This window comes from Muscardinus avellanarius (genome assembly GCF_963383645.1).
Source record: "Muscardinus avellanarius genome assembly, chromosome: X".
In the NCBI taxonomy this organism is placed as follows: Eukaryota; Metazoa; Chordata; class Mammalia; order Rodentia; family Gliridae; genus Muscardinus; species Muscardinus avellanarius.
This window is the reverse complement of record NC_137792.1, coordinates 13,497,391-13,523,425: the sequence shown is the minus strand read 5'-3', so window position 1 is coordinate 13,523,425 and position 26,035 is coordinate 13,497,391. Positions and strand designations below refer to the sequence as shown.

The 26,035-nt window shown below is 43.9% G+C and overlaps 1 protein-coding gene across 6 annotated transcripts in view; it reads left to right on the top strand.

Moving 5' to 3' along the window:
• SH3KBP1 (SH3 domain containing kinase binding protein 1) overlaps window positions 1–26,035 on the top strand; it is a gene marked incomplete at its 3' end in the record, with an annotated part of 239,082 nt that overhangs the window by 23,415 nt on the left and 189,632 nt on the right. For 4 of the 6 annotated variants that reach the window (XM_080719051.1, XM_080719048.1, XM_080719050.1 and 1 more), the window contains exons 2-3: window positions 11,839–11,942; window positions 20,027–20,156. In XM_080719051.1, coding sequence (XP_080575177.1) covers window positions 11,839–11,942; window positions 20,027–20,156 — 234 coding nt within the window. Of the gene's footprint in view, window positions 1–11,838; window positions 11,943–20,026; window positions 20,157–20,688; window positions 20,746–26,035 lie in introns of all 6 variants that reach the window. The other 2 variants (XM_080719049.1, XM_080719046.1) reach the window with 1 other exon arrangement.

Sequence of the window (26,035 nt, the reverse complement as noted above, 5' to 3'; positions counted from 1 at the left end):
ACTAATAGAATGGGATAAAATATTTCCAAATGCTATATCTGAAGGAATATTAATATTCCAACTAGAAATCCTACAAATTAACAACAATAAAGGCAAACAATACCATTTAGAGATAGGTAAAAGACTAACATAAATAATGAATCTCCACAGATAACCAATCTTAGTTGTCTGTTGGATGGAAAATCTTGTTTCTCTGGTTCTGGTGTGTGTTACCTATTTCTTCTTTGTAGTTAATCTCTTTGAGTATTTTCTCTAGTGCTGGTTTTGAAGACATAAATTCCTTCAGTTTCTGTTTGTCGTGGAAGCTTCTTATTTCCCCATCTAATTTGATAGAAAGTTTTGCTGGGTAGAAAATTTTTGGCTGGAAGTTGTTTTCTTTCGGAGTTTGGAATATATTACTCCAAGCCCTTCTGGCTTTCATGACTTGGTTTGGGAAGTCTGGAGTGATTCTAATTGGCTTGCCTCTGAATGTCACTTGGCCCTTTGTTTTTGTTGCCTTTAAGATTCTGTGCTTGGCTTCCACATTGGTCATTTTGACAATTATGTGGCGTGGGGATCCTCTTCTCCGATCCTGTCTAAAGGGAGTTCTATAAGTTTCCTGGACCTGTGTATCGACCTCTTGCTCTATGTCTGGAAAATTTTCTGCTATTACTTCCTTGAAGAGATTGTTGATCCCTTTGGTTTCACTTTCTTTTCCCTCCTCTATTCCAATTATTCGTAGGTTAGCTCTCTTAAAATGGGCCCGTATTTCTTCAATGTCAGATTCCTGCTGTCGGATATTTTTTTCTAGATTAAAAACTATGTGTTTATTTTTGGTTTGCTCATCTTCTAAGAGTGAGATTCTGTTCTCCATGTGTTCTAATCGGTTGTTTGTGCTTTGAATTGAGGCCTTTACTTCATTAATTGCATCCTTTATCTCTTTTTGGCTCTCTCTGAGTTCTTTTCGAAGCACCTCTATTATTTCTACAGTTATTTTCCTGATTTGATCTTCTAGAAATCTCTGATTTTCAGTTTTATCGGGTTCTGATGTTGTGGGGTTGTGGGCATTTATTGCTCCAGTATTATTCCTCTTTCCCATGATTTCGGATGTTTGTGCCTTCTCTGGGTTCTTCCCTTGGGTCACTATGACTTGACTTAAGGTGTTCTGGATCTCGAGTCAGTAGTATCTCAGACCCCACTACTCCTTTACTGGGTTGTATCACAGAGTCTCCGACCCAGAGAGTCGATAGAGGCTGCTTTAGACTGTGGGAGGTGCCAGGTTGCACGTTCTCCTATGGTGTGATATCTCTGCCACCGCCCCTCCCCCACTGGGTCAAGTCCCAGGGAGTACAGTACTGGGATTTCTCCTCTGTGGCCCGCAATTTGACTCACTGTTGTTGAGTACGCAGATGTAGCTGTACTGGCCTCGCTGAATTCGGTGCTGCTGCCGCCGGTGGCAATATGGCGCCCCTGCTACGCCCTCAGCTGTGGGGCTGGTGTTTTTCTTCTTGGTTTTGATTTCCACTCTGAATCCCTGCAGCGTGTGCTGAGCTCGGCCACTGGGAACTTTAGATGCTCTCTGTGCGGAGAAATCCCGCCTGGCTGTTCCGCAGCGGCTCACCTCGGCTTGCTGTAGCCTTCCCGTGAATTCGCTGGTGCCTCAGGCAGTATGGCGCTGCTGCCGTGTTTGCCACGTCCTCGGGCGTGAGGCCGGTTATCTCCTCTGTGGCTCTGTTCTCAGTCCACTTTCTCTCTGGAGCCTGGTGATTTTTTGTTTCACTGGTGATGGTGTTTTCTGACTATGAAAGGCGCTGATTCTGTGGTAATGGAGATTTGTTGTTAGCGGGGCTCTTAAGCCTCGCTTTTCTCGGTCGCCATCTTCCCGGAACGCATTCATTTTTCTTTACTTTCCCTTTTTTTTCTGTTTTTTTTTCTAGTCCACAAACAAACCTACACCTTTTCTCGCCTCGAGACTTCTAGATTGACAATTTCTAAATTTACCCTCTCCATGACACACAGTTCCCTTCTTCCCAGGGGCAGAGCAGAGGTGCAGATTGGTGGGGCAAGAAGTCAGAGTGTGATACCGTTGTGCCTCTCCTATGCTTACAAGGAAAGTAGAATCTGTTTAACACAATGGTAAAAGTTTGCTCTGAACAGACAATACGTGCATCACTAACCTGTTTGTTTGGCGGAGGGGATAAATCTGCCAAAAACTCTCCACTTGCAGGTAGTCAGGTCCCTTTATTCTCTCATCCTGTTGGAAGCCTGCCCTTTTCCAGATCATACTGCTCCCAGGGGCCCTGGGGACAAAACCATTTCCAGCCCCGCCAGGGAGCCCAAAGTTCCGAGTGGTTCTGTAGCCCGACAGCAGCTTCTGCTCACTGAGGCAGCCCACACCTGGTATTGTTGAGACCTCAATGTGCATTGCTTTTTCTTTGAGTTGTACACTTTCTTTCCCATTGACTCTTAAGTTTTCTTAGTTAGATTTGGAGTAACATCCATCCCCTGTCTCATGTCACACTCCTTAGGAGAGAAGTGATTCCTGGTATCTCTTTCAAAGATCTCTGCCACATTTGCATTACCACGAATCAGCCTTATAAACACGTATGGAGCGGGAGGCAGGAAGGGGGCAGAGGGAACACACCAAGTGCTGTGCGCCTGTGTTCAAGTATCTCCTCGACTCTCACTATGACATATAGTTACAATGTACCAATAAAAGTATAAAAAACACAGATAACCCTGGCCGGTTGTGGTGGCGCACGCTTGTAATCCCCGCGCTTGGGAGGCAGAGACAGGAGGATCGCGCAGGTTCGAAGCTAGCCCCGCGCGCTGGCTTAGGAGACCCTGTTTCCAAATTTAAAAAAATGCAAAAATAGGTCTGGGAGTGTAGCCCGGAGGTAGAAGGGCTTCCAGGAACCCCAGTACCACCAAAAAAAAAAAAAAAAAAAAAAAAACCACAGATAACCCAGGGAGTGGCACAGGTCTGTAATCCCAGTACTTGGGAGGCTGAGACAGGAGGATCACACATTCAAGGCTAGCCTCAGCTACTTAGTTAGACCCTATTTCAAAGTAAAGAATGAAAAAATTAGGGCTGCAAGCGTAGCTCGGAAGTAGAATGCCCCTGGATTCAACCCAAAGTACCACAAAGAAAAAATCAAACAAGCAAACAAAAGAAAACAAAAAAACCCAGGATCATACCATTTTTGTAGGATTATAATTTTTATTAGGTTGAAGAGAACCTCGGAAATCCTACTGTATCTGTTCACTCACAGCTACAGTCTTCCTTCTTAGTCTCTGTGTAGTTCTACCTGTGATTTACCTAACTACTGCCCTAACTTAGGATGGTTCTGATTTTTTACTATTCTGAACAATGTAGCAGCGAGTATGCACATTTCATGTGAGTTATCCTCCAGTCCTGGAGTGGAATTATACTTTTCTGGATTTTGATGTTTTTTTTTTTCCTGGAAGAACTGCTCAGATACCTGTGGTCTCGGCTGGACTTGTTGACTTCATGGCCCTTCATCCTCTAGTGACAGCACAGAATGCATCCTCACTAGAAGTCAGACAGCTCCTCAAGGAAAATCCTGGGGAGTTATAAACAGTGGCGCAGACTCCCCTCGCTTCCAGGAACATGTATGTGCTTGCTGTCCTGCCGAGGCTGGGGACGCACATGCAATCAGTGACAGTGCCATTTAATTGGGCTAAGGGTAAGGGTTTTGTGTGAAGCCCTGTGGGTACAGGGACACCTCAGGGATTTCTTACAGTGCTTTCCAGAACTTCAGTAGCTAGGAAAGGGACAGAAAGGTAGGGTTGTGCTGGGAGGGGGGTGCTGAGGCTGGGGCAGGTGTCGGCCTGCACATGAGCTGTGCTGGCCTTCCTGGGAGAGACATGGGCGCTGAGCTCAGCTGAGCCAGGGCGCCAGATGACAGAGCGGGGCTCTTGCCAGTCACTGACCCGATTAATAAGAGGCCATTTGGCAACAGCCTTGTGAGGGCTGTGCCACGCGGCCATTCGTGGATCAGGACTCATGAAGTAGCCCAGTGTTTATTTGGTTGTGATGTGCTGCTCCTGAGTCTGTGAAATGTCCCAGTGAACACAGTCCAAATGTTTACTGCTTCATTTTATGCATTTCTATCAGACTTACCTCTTCAATCTTTGGGTTTCCCTGGAAACTGTAATCATGAAAGACGGGATTAAAGGTTCTTAACTTTTATTTTTTAATTACCATAGAACCTGCTTCCCAGTCTGATGAAGTCTGTAACCCCCTTCCAGAATAATGTTCATAAATGAATAAAATAGACTCCATAAGATGACAAAGAAAACCAATCCTATAGAAATACAGATATCAAAACATTGCAGAAACATAGGTAATATATACTCTTTAGTGATGCATTAAGTAGCAAGACCTGGCAGTGGGTCTAAAAGCAAGCCTGATTTTGAAGTACAGAAGAATGTAAATGATATTTCAAGGTAACTGCAGCTGTGAACTAAAATTTTCTATCCATGTAATGGGAAATAAATAAAATTCACAGGGGTTGCTATTACCAGTGCAGTTTGTTGCCTGTGTTTATAGTGGAAACAGGGTGACATTTCATTCAGTAAGAAGGTAGCAGAAGATGTATTCTTCTTACCAAACATGTTTGTTTATCATCTATTTATTTATTGGTGATGAGAATGGAAGCAGAGCCTTGGGTATGATGAGCAAGTGTTCTACCACTGAGCTACATCTCCAGCCTGCATCTAAGTTTAGATCCCTTGAATTCTATCCTCAGAGCCCAGAAGGACCTCCTCTTTGGAGGGTTAGCCTTTACATACCAAGTGACTTGCAGAGATATAAATTCCCATTTGCTTTAAGAACACTCATAAATACCTAGGCTTCCCCCATCTTGGTTCTGATGGTGGTGAGAAGGGAAACTTGGTTAAAAATGATTCTGAATTTCAAGATATTTTGACTATTTGTGATAGTTGTTTTTTCACAGACTCATATATGTAAAGTCAAAAAGAGCCAAGCACGGTGGCACATACCTGCAATCCCAGTATTTGGAAGGCTGAGAAAGGAGGCTCACAGGTTCAAGTTCTCCCTCTCTCCCGAGATAGGATTATATATAATTTTTTGTTATACTCTAAATATTACTATGGTGTCCATTTTTCGATCTGTGTGTGTATGTGTATGTATGTTTGTGTGTGTGTATGTGTGTGTGTGTTACTAGGGATTGAGCTGATGGGCATTCTAACTCTGAGCTACACCCCCAGCTCCTTTTTAATTTCTTTCAAAACAGGGTCTTGTTAGCTGGGGCATGGTGGCGCACGCTTGTAATCCCCGCGCTTGGGAGGCGGAGACAGGAGGATCGTGCAGTTTCGAAGCCAGCCGCGCTGGCTTAAGAGACCCTGTTTCCAAATTAAAAAAAATATAAAATAGGTCTGAGAGTGTAGCCCGGAGGGAGAAGGGTTTCCAGGAACCCCAGTACCACAAAAAAATGGGTCTTATTAGATTGCTAAGGCTGAGAGTCTTGGTAAGTTGCTGAGGCTGGCCTCAAACCTACAATCGTCCTGTCTCAGCCTCCCGATTACTGGGATTATAGGCATATACCACCACACCTAACCCAATACTGATTTTAGAAACTGGGAAACTCTTGGTTTATTTATGGTGGGCATCTCCCCCTACCCCAGGTTCTCTAAGAATAGGCAAGAGAGATGATCTCCGATGAGATTTCTAGACTTTCATCATAGATCCTAAAAGGGTTGTGCTTTCTTTCTCTTTTCCCTCTCTGTCCCTTATTCTTTCCCTTCCTCCATCTGTCTCCTCTTTCCTTCTTCCCCCTCCTTCTCATTCCTCCTAGCTTCTTTCCTCTTTTCCTTCTCTCCCCTTTCTTCATCCCCTCCCTCATCTCTCATCTTGATCTCACCTTGCTCCTCCCTCCTTCAAAAGTAAAAGTTAGGGGTCTGATATATCCATTCGTCAGCAGCAAAGTTTGAGAAGGCCTTTAAAAATAGATATGTTAGAGGGAGTCTGTTGGCGAGGAGGGAGAAATCTTGTTTATGCTCAACAAATAACTTATATTTAGAATCTCCCTTTAGTTTTGCCTTTGAAGTTCTGCATTCTCATTTCACTTGAATGACTCTGCATGGAGCATTTAAAAGTAGATCAAACAAGACTCTATAAATATGTTGAGTTTTGGGGGCATTTTGCCAAAAGCAGACTTGCTAAAGCAGAGAAGAGTAACGTGTGCTATGTGTTGGATTTTTCTCCTCTGAAAATTCAAACTCCCTCTTCCCAGCCTGGGCTGGGAAGTGTCCTCTGCACGGCCTGCTGCAAGTTGGCTTGTTTGAGTCTAGGGATGTGCTGAAAGGTCAAAAGCACAGCCTGGGTCCAACTTAAGGAGTGGGGACAAACAGGGATGTTGGGAGATATCACCAATTTTATTTTTTTCAGTGTGATTCCTGTATGCCTGCAATCCCAGAACTTGGGAGGCTGAGAAAGGAGGATCACAGGTTCAAGGCCAGCCTTAGCAAATTAGCCAAACTCTCAGAAACCGTGAGAACCTGTTTCCAAACAAACAAACAAAATAAAAGAGGGTCTGGAGGGTGCAGCTCAGAGGTAGAACTCTCCCAGAAACACACACACACACACACACACACACACACACACACACACATAGGAAAGGAGTCAGGTGGCAGTAGCCTTCCTGTAAAGCAGGTCTGTCCTCAATATATCTGCTTCATACTGAGAAAGCGGAGGCTACAGGCCTCACAGAGGTTACAGTTGGTCCATCAAGCTGTTTCTCTTCTGGCTTGGGAGCTTAGGCTTGTCTTACCGCTTTCAGCGTGGACCATGTATCCACGAGCAGTAAACTATCATTTTAATCGGGTGGTGGAAGGCATTGAATTATTCATGCCTGTGACATCAAAATGCTAAGATGTGGCTCCTAAGGAAGTAGCAGATGACAGTGTTAACACTGACATGAGCCATATGCACCTTCTTTTTGCTGAAACTTTGCTTATTACATGGATGGCTCCTTTCTCAATTATGCTGGAAGCAATGAGAAACTCCTGGTATCATCTGTTAATTGTCCAACTTTAAGACTGCTTCCAGCCAGCATGGTGATACACACCTATAATCCCAGTATTTGGAAGACTGAGACAGGAAGATCACAGGTTCGAGTCCAACCTCAGCAACTTAGTGAAACCCTGTTTCAAAATAAAAAAGGTAAAAAGGGATGGAGGTATAGCTCAGAGGTAAAATGCTCCTGAGTTCAATCCCCAGTACTCTCCCCCCCAAAAAAAGATAACATTAGCTGGGTGTGGTACTTGGGAGTACTTGGGAGTCTGAGATAGGCAGGTCACAGATGTAAGGCCAGCCTCAGCAATTTAGTGAGACTCCATTTCAAAACCAAAATGAATTAGGGAGAAAAGAGGAGCAAACAAGTCAACCTAAAGGAGGAGAAATGAGGGGGGAAGAGGAAAATCTCTAAAGCTCACAATGTACTTAAACATATCGAAGTCAATCACTAAGCCAAGCAAGGGAGGGAGGGACGGGGAGGGAATGGGGTGGGATTTGGGTAGGGGTTAAATCAGCGATGAGTACATGTTTGTACACACAAGTTTTTTACCCCAATAAGTTGTATGAATATAATGCACCAATAAAAAAATTAAAAAAATAAACTCCCCCAAAAAATAATAAAAAAAGAAAAACAAACGCTTTAAATATAAAAAAAAGAAATTTAAATTCATTTATGAAGTGGCAACAAGAAACTAGAGATGATAGCCCAGCCTATTTAATAGTCCTGAACCCACCCTCTCACTCCAATGGGGCTGCTCTACATTTGTTTACGTTCTTTTTGACTCAGTCTCAGGGAATTTTCCATTGTTTTCTGTGTGAGCTCCACCCATCTGTAAATATGCGATATGGGGCTTCAGCATCTACTCTTAATTAGGTTCCTAGTCCTCAGAGATAACAGACCACAGATGAATCAAAGCAGGTGGCTTTAGCCCTTTAGCCAGAGCTTCTTTCCAGTATCTTATATTTTATAACACCTCAGTTGCAAGTCATCTTCTCCACACATACGCCTGTCTCCCACACACACAATAGAGTGTCCTGCCAGGTTAGGTAAGAGGCTCTGGATGTGGCTATCAGGGAGTTAAAACTCTTCCACATCAAGAGGACTGCAAGTTGATGCGCACACACATCAACAACTGCTCACGTACACTAGTGCAGGAGTGCTCTAGAGCCTTTGCAAAGGGGAAATGAAAAGTATTCACAGAGACAAAAGATGTGTCTCATGCATTTCAGAGAGGGAAAGAAAGGACATATAACTGAATACAAGTGTCTGTTTTGCCCCATTTAACACTGGATGTCCATGTCAGAGGAGTCCTGAGAGAGCCTGACTAGTTCTGGGCTGAAATTAGTTGTCAGATATACACGCGGGGGGGAGAGGGCACCAACTATAGTTTAAATATATACCATTTATGTTCAATAAAATTTTTTTTATTTATAAAAAAAAACCAAAATGAAAAAGGACTGGGGATCAAGTTCAAAGGCAGAATGTCTCTGGGTCCAATCCCCCATAACACACACACACACACACACACACACACACACACACACACACACACACCACTATAATCTATCTACCTCTGTGGGGAAGGTAAAGACTCACTAGTAATCATCAGTGAAATGCCAGGAGGGGAAATGACTGACACATGCCATCCTAAACCTCCCTGCTCTTTAGGATAGAGGGATGCAGGTGACATATTTTCTCCCATCTTTAAGCACCCCCCTTTTGAGCTGGTTCATAGGTCAGGAGAACTGGCGCAGAGTCAGCGGTGTGCAGAGCTGAGGCTGGGTGCAGTAGCCATGCTGGGGGCTGGGAGCACTGTAGTGAGAGAGCCGACGTGGAAACTGAGGTTGGTGTCATACAGCAATGTAGACAGCAGCACATTGGGGAGTAGATGGTCCATTCGGGACTGGAGAGAGTTTGAACCTGGGCCACAGAAATACTGTCACTAATTTGGTGTCCTTATTTGCAGAATGTTTGCTAATCCTGTCACTTTTCGTTCTTATCCTTTTTTTTTTTTTTTTTTTTACTAATACTGGGGATTGAAACTAGGAGCATTTATCTCTGATCTATACCCTCAGCCCCTTTTTACTTTTTTGTTTTGAAACAGGATCTTGCTAGGTTGCTGAGGCTGTCTTCAACGCTGTGATCTTCCCATCTCAGCCTCCTAAGTACTGGGATTACAGGTGTGCACCCCAACATCCACCTGTGATTTTCTTTTTAACTGATGTGGTTGGCAGGATGCAATACAGTGACGGACATCAGAAACCCTTTAGAAATGATCAGGAGCGAGCCTTTGTTAGGAGAATAACTTTCTGTTTTGGGGTCAGATCAGGGGACCGTTATCACTAGCTACCTCTAAGTCCCTCCCTTGTGCCCTCTGTAAGGCTTTTTTGGGTGTGTTGGCGATGTATTTTATAGGACCTTATGCCCTGTTTTTAGAAGCTTTACAAAAATGTTGAGTAGGCAGAGAGAAATTAGTGAATGTATCATTCTTCTGGCACTGGGCAGGCCTATTTCAAGTTCAAGGCAGAGATTTGGTATGAGAGAAATCTTATGATTGTGTTCCAGGTCCTAAAGCTGTTGAAGTGGTCTTTTCTCTAAGAATAAGTCATTTCTATTCAGGTGTGGTAGTAATACCTGTAATCCCAATACTTGGGAGGCTAAAACAGGAGGATTACAGGTTTGAGGCTAGCTTAACCAGCTTAGTGAGGCCCTCAGCAACTTACCTAGACCTTGTTTCAAACCATAAAAATGAAATAGGGCTGGGGGTATAGCTCAGTAGAATGCCAGTCCCCAGTCCCCAGTACCAACACACACACACACACACACACACACACACACACACACACACAGAGAATTGGCATTCCTGTCCTTGTTGTTTACAATGTTGGGTGAAATACTATGTTTGACAGAGGGTTTTTGGAAGTATGGATGTATATATAACCATCATTTTATGGCTTTAGCTAACCCTGAGACTTCAGATGTTATTCCAAAGTCACTTTGGTGGGGACCGTGGTGACATTTGTGATCGTGACAGTTTGCAATCACTTGTCATTTTACTTGTTTCACGCTCAGATTCGTGTCTGCAGAATTTACTTTTAGCAGACTACTCACGGGAGCTCCTAAAGATGCCTAAGCTTCATCTTCAGGAGCATATCTGGGGGTGGGGTGAGTAGGAGAGGGGTGCCCAGACTGCTTGTCAATTGGCCACTTTCTTTACCTTGCATTTGTCCTCTGTGGTGTCAGGAGCCACAGAGCTCCTGTTATGGTATTCTTTGCACCAGAATACCCCCTCTCAGCTTTGCCACCTTGGAGAAGTCAGCAGGGAGGGCCTCTGGCCCAAGGACAACCAGGTCCTCCTTGCGGCTGCACGACTCAGCCTGCGGACAGGTTGCTGCGCTGGTCTGAACTGGCCTCGTAGCTCTGTGTTGATTCTTCCTGAGATCCAGCGGCGTAGGGCCGCGTAGAGCGGGGGAGATGGTTTATGTGGTTGCCAAAGACGTGATTAGACAAGGTATTGATCTTGAGCCCCTGCCCTTTTACCTGTTCAAAACCCTGTTCTTCCTTGATGAGGCACAGGCAGAGGGGGAAAAAAAAGAAACAGAGAGAAGTAGGCCGCCAGCTTTTCAAACTATTGATCGGTGAGCATCTCAGATGGACCACAGGCGTCTTCCCTTTTGTGCAGTGTCATGCTGTGCAGGGTCCTTCATGTGCCCTGTCATCTCCCTGTGGGGACTTCCTTTCTTTGGGGAAAGATTAGGGAAAAATAAAAGAGAATAATTCCCAGAGACAGTAACCAAAAATATTCCCGGCATCACTAACGGTGTTCCTTTGAAGTCACGGATCCTTTTGGTTTTCCAGGCCAGGCATGTGGTGGCCTGAAGAAGTGGCACAAGGTGGTCAGGGACAGAGCAACAAACTTCCGAGCTGGGTCGGGCTCACTTCCTGGCTCCCATCCACCTCTCCCTGGCCTGGGCCTCTCCCTCTGCATGCCTGCATTTCTGCCTTTCTCTCCCTCACGCACACTCCACACATGCATGTGCTTTGTCTGCACAATGCACATCTGTGGTACAGCTGTGCGGGGGGACAGATGCACCTGTCCTTGAACCGGCTTTGAAGCCAGAGGCTCCCAGGTGGGCCACCCCAGCTGAGTCTGACAGTGTGACCTTGAGCGTCCTCCAGTCAAATGAAACTTGGCCCTGGCTTTTTATTTCGATTTGCCTGGGTGGGTTCCACAGAAGCAGCCAGGGAGCCTGTTAATGGATCCCCCTGGGACAGAGAGAAGAGGACAGCAGTGGAGTGGGGGCTGTTTGGAATGGTAGGAGAGCAGGCCGTGACAATTAGGAAGTAAAGGACCAGGCCACTTGCCCTTTTCCTTTGCCATCTGGGGCAAAGGCCCTCCGCCTTGCGAGCCTCAGAAGCATCCCATTCCTGTTTCTCTACCGCATCCCATCGGCTTTCATCAAAACTCCACAGCAGCAGCTCCCAAGCCCCATCCACGGAAAAGCGTTTAAGGCAACACTGTGCGCTAGTGCTTCCGGGTGGGGCTCTGCCTTCCGCACTGATGGATCGGTTTTTTGTAGCCATGCCTTTCGGTCCCAGCAGCTTTGAAAAGACTGAGAAGCATCGCTTTGCTTTCTCCTGCCTCTAAGAGACCAGGGCTGCCGTGCCTCTAGCCATGTCCTGGAGAGCATATTTGAGACAAGTCAGCTTAATTTGCCTGCATGCCTAGGAAGCCTCTCTTTGGAAATCTGGGTTTGAAAGAACAGTTGTTTCTAAATATTTTGCTTTTCCCATCCAGGGGAGAGACGGAGGCGCCGGTGCCAGGTGGCATTCAGCTACCTGCCCCAGAATGATGACGAGCTGGAGCTGAAAGTGGGAGACATCATAGAGGTGGTAGGAGAGGTAAGCAACTGAGTCGTGATGCCCCGCTTTGTGTGCCTGTCACCCACTGCGCACCTAAACACGAGAAGTTCTTGCCGCAGATGACCAGCCCAACGAGCCTGGAAGTGAGTGCTGGAACTTCAACCCTAGATATCATCTGGTTGAGTCACCTGAGGAAATGGGTCCCTGCAGAAGAATGGCCCTGGGCTTGTGCGGCTCAGATGTGGGGCCATTTCAACCACTGCAATAAGTACGTCTGAAATTCCAGCTCAGGACACTGACTTTTGTTTCTGTGTTAATTGATGAGACTCTGGGTGTCCAGAGTGACCAGGATCTATCTAGTATGGATTTGGTATTCACTGAGGGGAACATCATAGCTTTAGAGAGAGAAGGAAAAGAAGTAATATCTATTAGAATATTAGAAGACCAAATATGAAGTAGTCATGATGAGGTGTTTTTGTTTGTTTGTTTGTTTGTTTACTTTTGCAATGCTGGAAGGGAACCCAGGACCTCAGGCATGCACTGCACCTCCAGTCCTGTGATGAGGTTCTTCACATATCAACTCACTGAACTCACCCTTCACATTTGAGTGTGTAGATGAAAGAAGAATGTCTACTTAGGAGGCTAAGACAGGAGGATCATAGGTTCAAGGCTAGCCTCAGCAACTTAGTAAGACTCTGTTTAAAAAAAAACAATAGAAAAGGCTGGGAGTGTAGCTCAGAGGTAAAATGTCCCTGGGTTCAATCTGCAGTTACATCTCTATTTCCGGTACTTGGGAGCCTGAGACAGGAGAATCACAGGTTCGAGACCAGCCTAAGCAATATAGTGAGGCCCTACCCAATTTAGTGAGACCCTGTTTCAAAATTAAAAAAAAGCCGGGCATGGTGGCGCACGCTTGTAATCCCTGCGCTTGGGAGGTGGAGACAGGAGGATCGTGCGGGTTCGAAGCCAGCTTTGCTGGTTTAAGAGACCCTGTTTCCAAATAAAATATAAAATAGGTCTGGGAGTGTAGCCCAGAGGTAGAAGGGTTCCATCCCCAGTACCACTGAAAAATAAATAAATAAATAAAAGAATTGGGGTGTAGCTTGGGGGTAGAATGTCTCTGGATACCCAGTACAAAAAAAAAAAAAAAGAAGAGAAAAGAGCCCCAGGAAACTGTAGAAGAAGCAAGAGTGAGAGGTGAAGCCAGATCCATTTGACTGGGGACTTTGACTATTTTTTTTCCAGTACTGGGGATGGAACCCAGGGGCAGTCTACCTCCGAGCTTCACCCCCGGCCCTATTTTTTATTCTTTATTTTTTGAAGCAGGGTCTCATGAAGTTACAAAGGGCCTCACTAAGCAGCTGAGGCTGGCCACAAACCTGTGATCCTCATGTCTCAACCTTCCAAGTACTGGGATTGCAGATCCCCAGTCTTTCCACTCTGCCGTGTTACCTTGTCCGTTTGGGCCTTGCTCCTCAGAGCCAGCCTGGCTGGTGAAATGGCCTTCCAGACCCTGGGGTGGGTTTTCAGGCTCTTCGCTTTCTTGGGCCTGGGAATCTGGGACTCAGAATCTCAACATTCATTTTGATTCACTACTGTGTCTGTGGAGATAAATACAGTTTGCTAATTGCTTTTGTTTCCTGAATAACAATTTATGTTACAGAAATTCTTTTTTTTTGTACTTAGGACTTACCCAGAAGCATTCTACCTCCAAGCTATACCCCCAACCCCACTTCTTTTTTTAAATTGTTTTGAAACAGTTTCACTAAGTTACTGAGAGTCTTGTTAAACACTGAGGCTGTCCTCAAACCTGTGATCCTCCTCTCTCAGCCCCCCAAATGCTGGGATTTACAGATGTGCACTACCATGCCAGGCTTAGAAACCAACAACTTACAGAAAAGTAAAAGAGAAGTTGAGGAAGACTGTCAGAGAACCGTCCTGTGGGTTGAAATGGCAGGCCTGATGCTAGAAACCAGATTTCCTGACTCTAAGCCCAGCCTGAGCCTGTGTCAGAGTTTTATTTACCTCCTTAGCGAGGGATCTCGAAGGTTGGAAGACGGGCTCCCGGGGAATTGTGAAAGAGCAGAGCATTTATAATGATTGAAAGAAAAACCACTTGGCTAGGCCAAGGTGGATGCCGAACTCCCTAGTGGCCTACAGGGCAATAAACTGTAACCTCTGAGGTTCTTTTCTTTTTCTTTCTTTCTTTTTTTTTTTTTTTGGTGGTACTAGGGTTCCTGGAAGCCCTCCTACCTCCGGGCTACACTCCCAGACCTATTTTATATTTTTATTTGGAAACAGGGTCTCTTACGCCAGCACGGCTGGCTTCGAACCCGCGCGATCCTCCTGTCTCCGCCTCCCAAGCGCGGGGATTACAAGCGTGCGCCACCATGCCCGGCTCTGAGATTCTTTTCTAAGGGACAAATTATTTGTGCCTCTGCTGGTCAAAGCTTATTTTCATTGCTGTTTGATGAGAATCACTTACATTGCTTTCAGTTTTCTATCAGTTAGCATCCGCACTGACAGAGTTTTAAAATAGCCCAAGAAGCCGGGCGTGGTGGCGCATGCTTGTAAACCCCGCGCTTGGGAGGCGGAGACAGGAGGATCGCACGGGTTCGAAGCCAGCCTCAGCTACTTAGTGAGGCTCTCAGCAACTTAGTGAGACCCTGTTTCCAAATAAAATATAAAAAATGGATCTGGGAGTGTAGCCCGGAGGTAGAAAGCCTCTGGGTTCCACCCCCAGTACCACCAAAAAATAAATAAATAAATAAAAAATAAATAAATAAATAAAAATACTTATATGAAACTATTTAGCAAGGAATGTCAAGAGCTATAAAAATCTGAACAACACTGTTTGACTCAGTGATCTCATTCCTAAGAATTTATCTTCAGAAAAAACAAGGGAAAAAATACCTGGGAAATATGTTAATTGCAGCAGTGTTTGGGATAATGAAAAATAATCAAGGAAGGGAATTAAGTTGTATTATCCAGCTAGAAGATTGCGAAGCCATTAAGATAGTAAACACAGAGGCCTTTAAATATGTATTTATTGTGATACTTTGCATTATAATTATCTGTTCTATTCCACCAAGCTGCGAGCTTTTCAATGACAGGGACCTGGTTTTCATCTATCTTTATATTCATGCCACCTGGAATAGAGCCTGAAATCTAATATGCACTTTAATGAACGCTTGCTGAATGAGAAAATGATTAAATGGATACATGAAAACCACTTTTTTGGCAAAATAATTGAACAGATCAGAACACAAAATTGTGTACACCAGGATATAATCATGTGAAATATCGCTATAAGTACCTGATCAAAGATCGCGAGGGAATGAGAATTGAAAATGGTCCTCCTGTCATGGTAGATGCTTTTTCCTTTAATGCTGTTAGAATGCAAATCAAGATGGGGAAAATGATGAATATATTTGGGGGAAATAATTGTCCACTTTGGCCTGCCCTTTGGCTGCAGGGAAACTGAATGTGGGCTTCTGGAGAAGAGTGGCTGAGGTGCTCTGACTCCTCCCCCAGCCGCCGCCACCCACGGGGCCAGCCCCTCCCTGTGCACTAGCTGAGTGCGGGTCGTCTTTATGCCTTGTTTCTATCCAGAAAAGGAGAAATAGCCACAGAGTCTGTGATAGTAGCATCAAACTTAAAGGCTGGCCTTTTGGTCCGTATTGTCCAAATTCCATCATCAAAAATGTATTCTCGCCGGGCCTGGTGGTGCACACCTATAAATCATAGTATTTGGGAGGCTGAGACGAGGACAGCAGGTTAGAGGCCAACCTCAGAAACTTAGCAAGACCCTCAGCAACCTAGTGAGACCCTGTTTTAGAATAAATAATGAAATGCACTGGGTATGGCTTAAAGGTAGATGCCCCTGGGTTCTCTACCTAGTACAAAAACAAATCTGCCCTTTTCTCTGATGATGAATATTGCATAAGTGGTAACAAGTGCCTCTTTCCTAATTCCATTGAAAACTAAAAACAAATCAACTCCTCAAGAAACAAAAACCTTTGCTTCACAGGGACAGTTCAAGGCAAGAACATAACTTTATTGTGATGGCAATGCTGTACAGTCTATTCATAAAAATATAACACATATATGGCTGATGGATTAAGTTCTATAATATTGTAGAGCTATATACACAAATGTTTCGGGGGAACCCTACAGACAACTGTTAGGAGGGTTTTGAATTTTATTTTTTGAACAGTCGAATCCAGTAGAGAATCCTAAAAGATGATGCATATCTACTTGAGTATCCAATTTTATCCTAAAATATCCCAATGTATGTTTGTCTATCATCTGGCAATACAATGTTAGGATGTAGCATCAAGGCAGGCAGTGTGGGACTCTGGGAGGAATGAAGGGAAGGAAGAAAGGAGAGAAAGAAGGAAAGGCAGGCAGGCAGGCAGGCCAGTCGCATTATTCTGTACCCCAGTGTCTTGATGCAGGAAGCTGAACTAGAGTATCTCTGAAGAGAGCTAATGTGAGAGCGAGGATCATTTTTCTCCCATCTCTAGGCTGAATCTCTAGACCACAGCAGCAGGCTGGAGGAAGGAATTGCACAGAACAGCTGTCATTTGTCGCAGGGCCAGCCACCCTGCAAGGGCTCAGCTCTCAAAGAAACATGCCCTGTGCCCGTGGCGCCTGTGATGGCAAGCATTTCCCCCAGGCGCCGAGCGCTGGTTTTCTGTCTGCCCCTCTGCTCTCTGCATGGCTAATGACAGACCTCTGCCTTTTTCCCCCGGGCCACTCCTCTCAGACTGCGCTGTGACAGTGACCCAAGCACATGTGGATGTGTCAAGGTGAAGGTACTCCTCCTGTCTTCCCAGCAGGCATCCTGCCGATCCTGCACATCAAGAGCGTTTCCCTTGGCATCTCCTGCCGGAGCCACTGCTTACCAGAAACAGGGCCATTTTAGACATCATCCAGCTAAATGGCATGGAATTGGACCAGCTGCCCCATGCAGCAGGGGATTATGCCACACGTCACTTACTTGTGGTCTGTGCCTTTGCTTTTCCCTTCCTACCCTGTGGTCCTGGGAGGAAGAAGGTCACTCTATGATTCCTTATTCAGGACTAGCACAAAGGATCCCACACTAAAGAACCTGTGGCCATTGATATTCAGGCCCAGAGCAAATCTTCCTAGCCATCTTAATCCTATAAAAAGCTCCTTGAAAGAATAATCCGTATCAGTCGAGTTGGCATAGAAACATGGGATGCTTTCAACGGAAATGCTGTGAACTGCCACAAGTTGGTATTGAATAGTCATGGGGACAGTTGTGCGTGGAGCCTCTTGTCTGCATTCCTTCCCAGAGATTTTGTGGCCGAGTGAGTGTAACCACCACTCTGCAAGTCTGTGTCCCATGAATTCGCTAACAAATGCTCTGAATGATATCTTTCCATCCCAGAGGCTCCAGAGGCTCCCCTCTTGCTGGAGTGTGTAGCGCATCCCTTTCCTAAATCTTAGCTGTTGTTTCTGCTTTTTGAAATTTTTAATTGGTTTTTGACACTAGGGATTGAACCTAGGGGCGTTCGACCTGTGAGCTATACCCCTAGCCTTTTTTTATTATTTTGAAATGGTCTGGTTTAGCTGCCGAGGGTCTATGTTGCTGAGGCTGGTCATGAACCTGCACGCCTCCTGTCTCAACCTCCCAAGTGCTAGGATTATAGGTGTGTGCCACCAGGACCGGCTTGTTTCTAATTTCTTAAAGGTCTAATTTTTATTTTCTTTTTTTTAAAGCTTTCCTTGAGCATCCCAGATCTCAGTGAGCTCGACTTTGTATATGAAGTTCACTTTGTGCTAAATTGTGGTATTTTCTCATTTACTTTCCTCACATTGCTAGTTTGTTAGCCACACCCTTCTGTCTTGGTAGATTGTTACCTTCTTCAGAAAAAATAAAGACATGCTCTCTAGAGTTCTGTATCCCCAGCCATTGGTCATTGGTTTAGAATCATAAATCATCTACCTGTAATATGACAACTGTGAAATGGGTTCATTGTTTTTGTTACACAGATGGGAAAAGTGGGGTTGATTTTGGTAGAAGAAACTGGAATAAGGTCACACAATAGCTAAGTTTCAAGATAAGAATTGGACTTTTGATACTAATTTTTTTGTTGTTTGAATAATTTTAGCTCTTAAATTATATTTATTGATTCAGGCGCATACTACATGCGCATAGTAGAAAGAACTCTGAAGGTTCTAACCCTCTTTCTATATGCTGCATCGTGTTGGGAACTTAATACTTGCTTATTCTCAAAATGACCTTATTAGCCAGGTGTAGTGACACATGTCTGTCATCCTAGTACTTGAGAGGCAGAGATAGGAGGATCAAGGTTTGAGGTCAGCCTTGACAACTTGGTGAGACCCTCAGAAACTTTGAGAGACCCCATTTCAAAAAATATTTTCAAAAAAGAGGAGCTGAGGGTATAGCTCAGAGGTAGAACACCCCTGGGCTCATTCTCCAGCACCATAAGTAAGCATGTAAGTAAGTATATAAATAAATAAATAAATAAATAAATAAATAAATAAATAAATAAACAAACAAATAAATAAATGGAATTATTTTCCTCCAAGAAGCAGCTTAATGTTTTGACTTGTACCATTCTATTTGCTCCATCGCAAAATCTTGCGATGATTTTCTTAAATCCTTTTCTTACTTATCCCAGGTAATTAATGACTCAAAGCCAGCTCATCCCTCAGAGGGCCATGTTCAGGTCGGCATTTCTAAAGATCTCACCGTACAGCTTAGAGGAAGCAAGATTTATTTTCTTAGGGTTTTGGGCTTATTCCATGTGAGGCCAGGGACTGTGGATCCCAGGGTATGGCGGCAGGAGGAGGAGAGAGGGAGAGTGCGTGGGTTGTGTTTCTCACATCATGGAAGCCAGAAGCAAGAGAGAGACCAGGGTGAGGAAGAACCGTTTATATAATCCCCAGGGACCACCTCCTCTAGCCACGCCCTACCAGCCCAGGCCACACCCAGACAAATCCATTAAGATGAATTTATCCAACCCTCATGACTTTATCACATCAGCTCCAGACATTAATAAATGAACTCTTTAGGGGACATTTTATATCGAACTACAACAGGCCTCCAGTCCAAATCTGCCTTGTCCATTGTCACTGCTCCCATAATCCGGCCTTCACTCTTCATAGATGACTGGTGTCACCACCCTCAATGCATCCCTTCTGCCTCTTCCTGTTGATTCTAGGATGCTTCAGAAACCTACAGGAAATCTTTTTACATTCCCATTGAGTTCTTTGCCTTTAGCCTTTAGCTTCTTAACTGTTCTTGTTAGGCTGTCTAGTTACTTTTGGTAGTCTGGGGCAACCATTCTCAGTTTTTAAATAGTACTTTTAAATGCATAAAATCAAACATGTAGGATTATAAAGGGATGTATTTATATTGAAGTAGCTATCAAATTATTTTAAAAGCAAATTTTGATAGAGCAACCTATGTGTTTTTCTATGATTACATTAAACATCAAAGGTCTCCTAGCAGGTGTAATAACTTTGCCACCTTTTCAGAGTAACAGTGAGCACAAGTGTTTCAAGATACCTACAGCATCTATGATGTGATATGAAAATACCTGTGAATTGTTCCATGATAAGTCACAAGTCCTTGTAATACTAGTTTGCCACCTATAATCATAATCAAAGGAAATGCCAAACTTTGGTAGAGGTTAAAGAAAATCAAGTGTTTGTTTTTATTCATTTTCTTTTGTGGATCCCAGGCTAACCCCTCCACTCCTCCTTAGTCTGAATCTCAAGAATGTGTAGACTACTTTTGGATTCCCTGGGACCTGATTCCTTCCCTTCCTTCCTTTTTTTTTCAGTGGTACTAGGGATGGAACCCAGGGGCCTTCTACCTCTGAGCTACACTCCCAGTCCTATTTTATTCTGTATTTTGAAGCAAGGTCTCGCTAAGTTGCCGAAAGCCTTACTAAGTTGCTGAGTCTGGCCTCAAACCTGCAATCCTCCTGTCTCAGCCCCCAAGTACTAGGACTACAGGTGTGTGCTACCCGGTCCCTGTGTGTGGTTTCTACTCCACACCAAACTGGAATCTGTCATGTCTCACCTGAGCCTGCGTCTGTGCTCTTCTCTTTGTGTCTGTGCAGGTGGAGGAAGGATGGTGGGAAGGTGTTCTCAACGGGAAGACTGGAATGTTTCCTTCCAACTTCATCAAGGAGCTGTCAGGGGAGTCAGATGAGCTCGGCATATCCCAGGATGAGCAGCTGTCCAAGTCAAGTAAGGAAGTCCACCTCACTGTACCGGAGGGGGCCCACTGTGCTCCTCCCTGCCTTCCTCTGTGCCTTGCCCTATGCTCAGAGGCTGTGTGTGACAGAAGCTCCTGGGTATTTGGGGGTTATACAACCACCACCTGCTGTGGTTTAGTAAGTTCATCACTAGCCAGCTGTGACCCGCAGCCACATGTTCTGTATACCTTTGGATAAGCGACTGTCCACCCTCATGCCATAGCAGTACTCTCTCATGGGTGCCTTTTGCCACCTCCATTAACTCTAGAATGTCACCACGAGCTCATTCTTCTTTTTTAAGTGAGCCCAGTGAAGTTGTCAGTATTTCTCAGGGTTCCTTGGGGAACTCAGAGAAACATGACAAAAAAGAAATCATTGGTGGCGAGAGGTGCCCTGCACAAGATAAGTGCGCGCCTGCTCCCTCAACAGTAGCCTGAGACCTCAGCAAGTCTCGGCCCCCGCTGGGAGGGAGCGCGCTCCCTTCTGCAATGGTGAGAACGAACTTCAGGTCTTTCTTTCTCCAGGGCCTGACTGTCTCCCTCCAGCTTCTCTGCTGCCCTTTCCAGCTCACGGAGCCAAAGGTCAGGACCGGAAGCTTCGTTCTCCCAGTCGCTAACCCACCTTCCCACGTGGGCGTCTGTGTTTATCTTGTGTTGAGCCAAGGTCATGAGCGTCAATGTCGTAGGAGGCTGGGCTGTGTTGCGGTGGCGGCACTGCCTGGGGTTGCTGACTACCCTTAACAAGAGGAGGACGGCTCAGTCTTGCCTGAATCATTCTTAAATGTCTTCCTTTTCCATTTGGCAAAAAAAAGAGTCTGACTTGAGTGGCATTCTTATGTCATTTGGTGTCTCATGCATTATGACAGTAACACGGTTGCCCAGATGCCTGATTTGGAAGTAAAACCCTTTCCAGAGAAGTGCTCAGGCCACCTCCTTTGCTTGGTGTCTCAGATCAGACAGCCTGGTATATATAGAAACAGCTGCATTAGCTGATTGGCTTGGTGGCCTCAATGGGGGGCCCTTCTCTCCACTGTGAGAGTCTGGGACCCTCATGCGCTGGACTCCATTCTATCTTACAGCCTATAAAAGGAAAGATGGGGAGGAGATTTTAAAGTATCTTAGAGCTTCTGCTGCCTTCTCTGGCTTGGAGCAGGGGACTTTTTCACTACAATGGCCTAGCTTAATGGGTATGACTGTGATAATTGCTATCCTCCCAAGTCCACATTAGAATTTCAGCTCTCCTCTCATGCCTTCTTTTCATTCTTCTTTTTCTTTCTTTCTTTCTTTTTTTTTTTTTTTGGTTGTACTGAGGATGGAACCCTTCTACCTACGGGCTACACTCCCAGACCTATTTTATATTTTATTTGGAAACAAGGTCTCTTAAGCCCGCAAGGCTGATTTTGAACCTGCGCGATCCTCCTGTCTCCACCTCCCAAGTGCAGGGATTACAAGCGTGCATCACCATGCTCGGCTTATGCATTCTTTTCAACACTAGAATGATATCATAGCTAGTAATTAGGTCCTATAATAACCTCACTGTACCTCAGGGACATTGTGAATAAAATATGCTTTTTTGGAGGGAGAACCAAATCGTGCCATTATAAATTTATTTTCATGAGGAAATGCATTCTGCATTTCAGTCGCAGTCATGTATATGAACCACCACGTTTGTAGAAGGCCCTCAGTCAATGGTAATTCTTGGTGTTAATCAGGGTAAACTGTTGGGCCATAGCTGTTAGTGTTTGGCAGCTTGGGAGCTGTCTTCTCACTGACTGATACTGTAGCCACTGAAGCATCATGCCTGCGTTTGGAAATTACTTTGGGATTCATCTATTTCATCTATTCATGCAGAGAAGCAGATCTGGGGAAGTATTGAACAAGCTTTTGGGGAGACCTCCTGTTGTCTTCCCAGCTAGGCTGTGTTCTCAGAGCAGGGGAGTGGGGGAGTGCCACTCTTAGTTTTGGAGCTGTTAAAAAAACCGTCCCTCCTACTTTCCAAGTCAATAATGTAGACAGCTGACCTGACCAAACTCTCAGGTCAGAGGATATGGTACTGGAATTCCTGGTGCAGGATAAATAAGAGGCTGAGTGGAGTGGTTTTCCTGATCATCTGGCTTTCTTTCACTTTCCCCAACACTCAACTCTTTCCACCCCTAGCCTTTTATTTGAGTTCAAGGACAGCCCAATAGATTCAGCGGCCACGCCTAATCCATGGAATCTGTCCATCATTGGGGGACTTTGAGGTCCTCGGAGAGGCATGGACTGCCAACCAGGATGGATGATTTTGATAAAAATGTAATGGATTGCCAGGCATGTTAGTATACACCTGTAATCCCAGTACTTGGGAGGCTGAGATGGCTTCGAGGCCACCCTCAGCAATGTGACAAGACTCTTAGCAATTTAGCGAGACCTTGTTTTAAAATAAAAGATTTAAAAAGACTGGAAGTGTATCTCAGAGGTATAATTCCCCTGAGGTCAATCCCTAGTATCATACAAAAAGAATAAAGAAAAGAAAAAGAAAATTACTTTTGTAATCTTCCTGTGTATACAGTTAAGGAAAAGAGCACCTATCTCTCCATCTGTTGCTCTGCATCCATTCATCCATCCTTCTTTCTCTCCTCCATCCTTTCCTCTTTCTGTTATTTATTCATTCAGTCTTTGTTGAATACTGTTGAAGATTCAGAGACAAATCTGAGAGGACTCCCACCCTCTGATTGCCCTGGACTCCATTCTATCCTATTATGGGAATAGGTAACACAAATCCCCAGATGTTCAGGAGAGTGTCCCAGGTGCTGTCTACACCTGGAAGTACCCAGATGCTGGGTACATCTGAGGAAGAGTTGGTACAAAGGCAGAGAGGCCAGTCCCATGGCAATGTGAGGATTGTTCATAAAATGATTCATCACAGATGTGAGAATAATGTCCCTGTAGCTTGCCAAAAAAAGAAATAGTCCCCTGAAAGTGAGAAATTGTATTTCTCAGTGTTCCGACAGCGTTTTCAGTAGCCACTCACACTCTAGATTTGCCTTAGCATGTGACTGTATTAAAATTTGTATAATCAAGCTGGATACGGTGACACACATCTATAATTCCAGTACTTGGGAGACTGAGACAGGAGGCTCACAGGTTGGAGGCCAGTGTCAGCAATGTAGTGGGACACTGTTTCAAAATAAAAAGTAAAATAGAGCTGGGAGTGTAACTTGAAGGTAGAATGCCAGTGGGTTCAATCTCTAGTAACATATGCACGTGTATACATGCACACACACAATTTGTATAATTAAATCAGATCATTTGCAGAAATTATATATTTTGGTAGGATTTGTCTAAGCAAAGCTTTGGGTTTTAGAATGGATATGCTTATTCTCCAGCACCCCCCAAAACAGTGTTAGTAGCTTTAATGTGCTTTACTTCTTTGAAAGAACCTTTTGTTTCGCAATAATTATAGATTATAGATTCACAGACAGAGAGTTGTAAAATTAAACACAAAACTCTATGGGGAGGCTCCATATATACTTACTTCATCCAGTTTCTCCCAGTGATAATTATAGTAAATGCTTATCTGCTTTTTCCTAAAGCTGAAAACTATAAAATGTAGTCAATGTATGAAGGATATCTAGCTTTCCCCCTGGTATGTGTTAAATGGACTTTGTTAGACCAGCCTACTTAGTACTCTGTGTAAACTGCTGTTAGTTTTTCTACAAAGATTGCTTAGTTAATACGTGACTCTGGGGGTAAGTTAAATTCTAATGTTTGCACCATGTTGGTAGCCTTTAGAGATGAGAGAGTGTGCCATCTTTTTAATTTAAGCTAATAAGAAATTAGGGTGAGGATTTTCAAAAGAGAGATCTTGTTATGAAGAGAATCTTGTGTACAATCCTTGTACAAGTCACTGTTTCTCTCTCACGCACACATACACATGCACACACCTCTGTATGTGTACATGCTTTGAATAGTTCACATTTACTGAATTTTGTGTACTAATGAATGAATGTGATAGATGAAACACTGGCACTAAATTAATCAAATAAGTGTACCATGACAGCATGTCACATGGTAGATGTTTAATAAATGTTTGATGAATTCTTTATTACTCTAAGGAGACATTTTTATCTTTGAATTACAGGTCAAAATTCCTAGAACTTGCTTTCTTTTTGTATTCCAATACTTTTTTTTTGCATGTGTCTTGGTACTGGGGTTGTACCAGGAGCTTTCTACCTCTAGGCTACACTCCCAGACCTATTTTATACTTTATTTGGAAACAAGGTTTCACTAAGCTGCTGAGAGCATAAGTAGCTGAGGCTGACTTCAAACCAGCATGATCCTCCTGTCTCAGCCTCCCAAGTACTGGGATTACCAGTGTGCGCCATCACGCCCGATTTATATTCCAATGTATTTTTACATGTGGCAGTTGGTTATGAAAACCTCTAAAACTTTCTTAGATTTTTGTTACGGGTAATCTAGTCTGTTGAGGAAAGAATTACAATATTAAGCCGGGCATGGTGGCACTTGCCTGTAATCACAGTACTTGGGAGGCTGGGACAGGAAGATCACAGTGTTGAGGTCAGTCTCAGCCACTTAGACTCTCAGTAACTCAGTGAGACTGTTTCAAAATAAGAAAATGAAAAGGGGTGGGGGCATAGCTCAGAGGTAGTTCCCTGGGTTCAATCTCTGGTATACCCCCCAAAAAAAGAATTGCAACAATTATATTCGTTACTATTTTCGGTTAAAGATTATGTCCTGAAAACCCATAAGTTATGTAGTAGCAGAAATTTTTAGTGTATCTTTAGACTTGAAAGCATCTTTCCCTTTCCTAAAGCTTATAAAATTTTAAAGGTAGTTTTTTAAGATAATTTTTATAAACTGTTATAGAAAATTTCTAACATATACAAAAGTAAGAATAGTATAAATGCTATATGCATATATGAATGTATCACTAAGACTCTATCATGTGCAATTACAATGCACCAATAAAAAGTTGTAAAAAGAAGAGTATAATGAACCCCCGTGTACCTATTAACTGGCTTCACCAGTTACCAAGCTATGGCCAGTTTGTTCAAATTATGCTCTTATACATCAACCTCCATATTATCTTGGAGCAAATCTCGTATATTTTGTAATTTCATCCACAAGTATTTTAATATTTATCAGGAAAAGAGCGTCTTAAAATACCATTATTACATCCATACACACAATCACAGCAACTGCTTGAAATAATTAAACAAGTGGTCAATGTTCACTTTGCCCTAATAGTAGTCTTCCTTTTTTGGATGCATTTTGTTAATGTGAATTTGGATCCAAATAAGATACCTACATTGGGATTAGTTGATATGTCTTGAGTACCTTTAAAATCTATAGCTTTCTCTCTCACATCGTAATGATGTCTTTTTTGATGTTAACCACCATTAACATCAAATTGAATAATCTGATTGATGATTATCATCCAGACCTATTGTTGGGGGTGCAACCAGGATGTATGTATGTATGTATGTATGTATGTATGTATGTATGTTTGTTTGTTTATTATACTGGGGGCTGAATGCAGGGCCATTCTTCCTCCAAGCTACACCACCAGACCTATTTTTTTAAATTTTGAAACAGGGTTTCTCTACGTTGCTAAGAGTCTCGCTAAATTGCTGAGGCTGTCCTCAAACCTGCAATCCTCCTGTCTCAGTCTCCCAGGTACTGGGATTACAGGTATGTGCCACCATGCCTAGCTAACCAGGATGTTTTAAAAGAGAAATAGGCTTCCACATACACCATATCACATCAATAGTAAAACACACAGTGTTAAGTAAATTTGTTTTGTTTTGGTGTTGGGAATAAACCCAGGTCATTCTACTTCTGAGATACACCTCCAGCCCCTTTTGTTTTT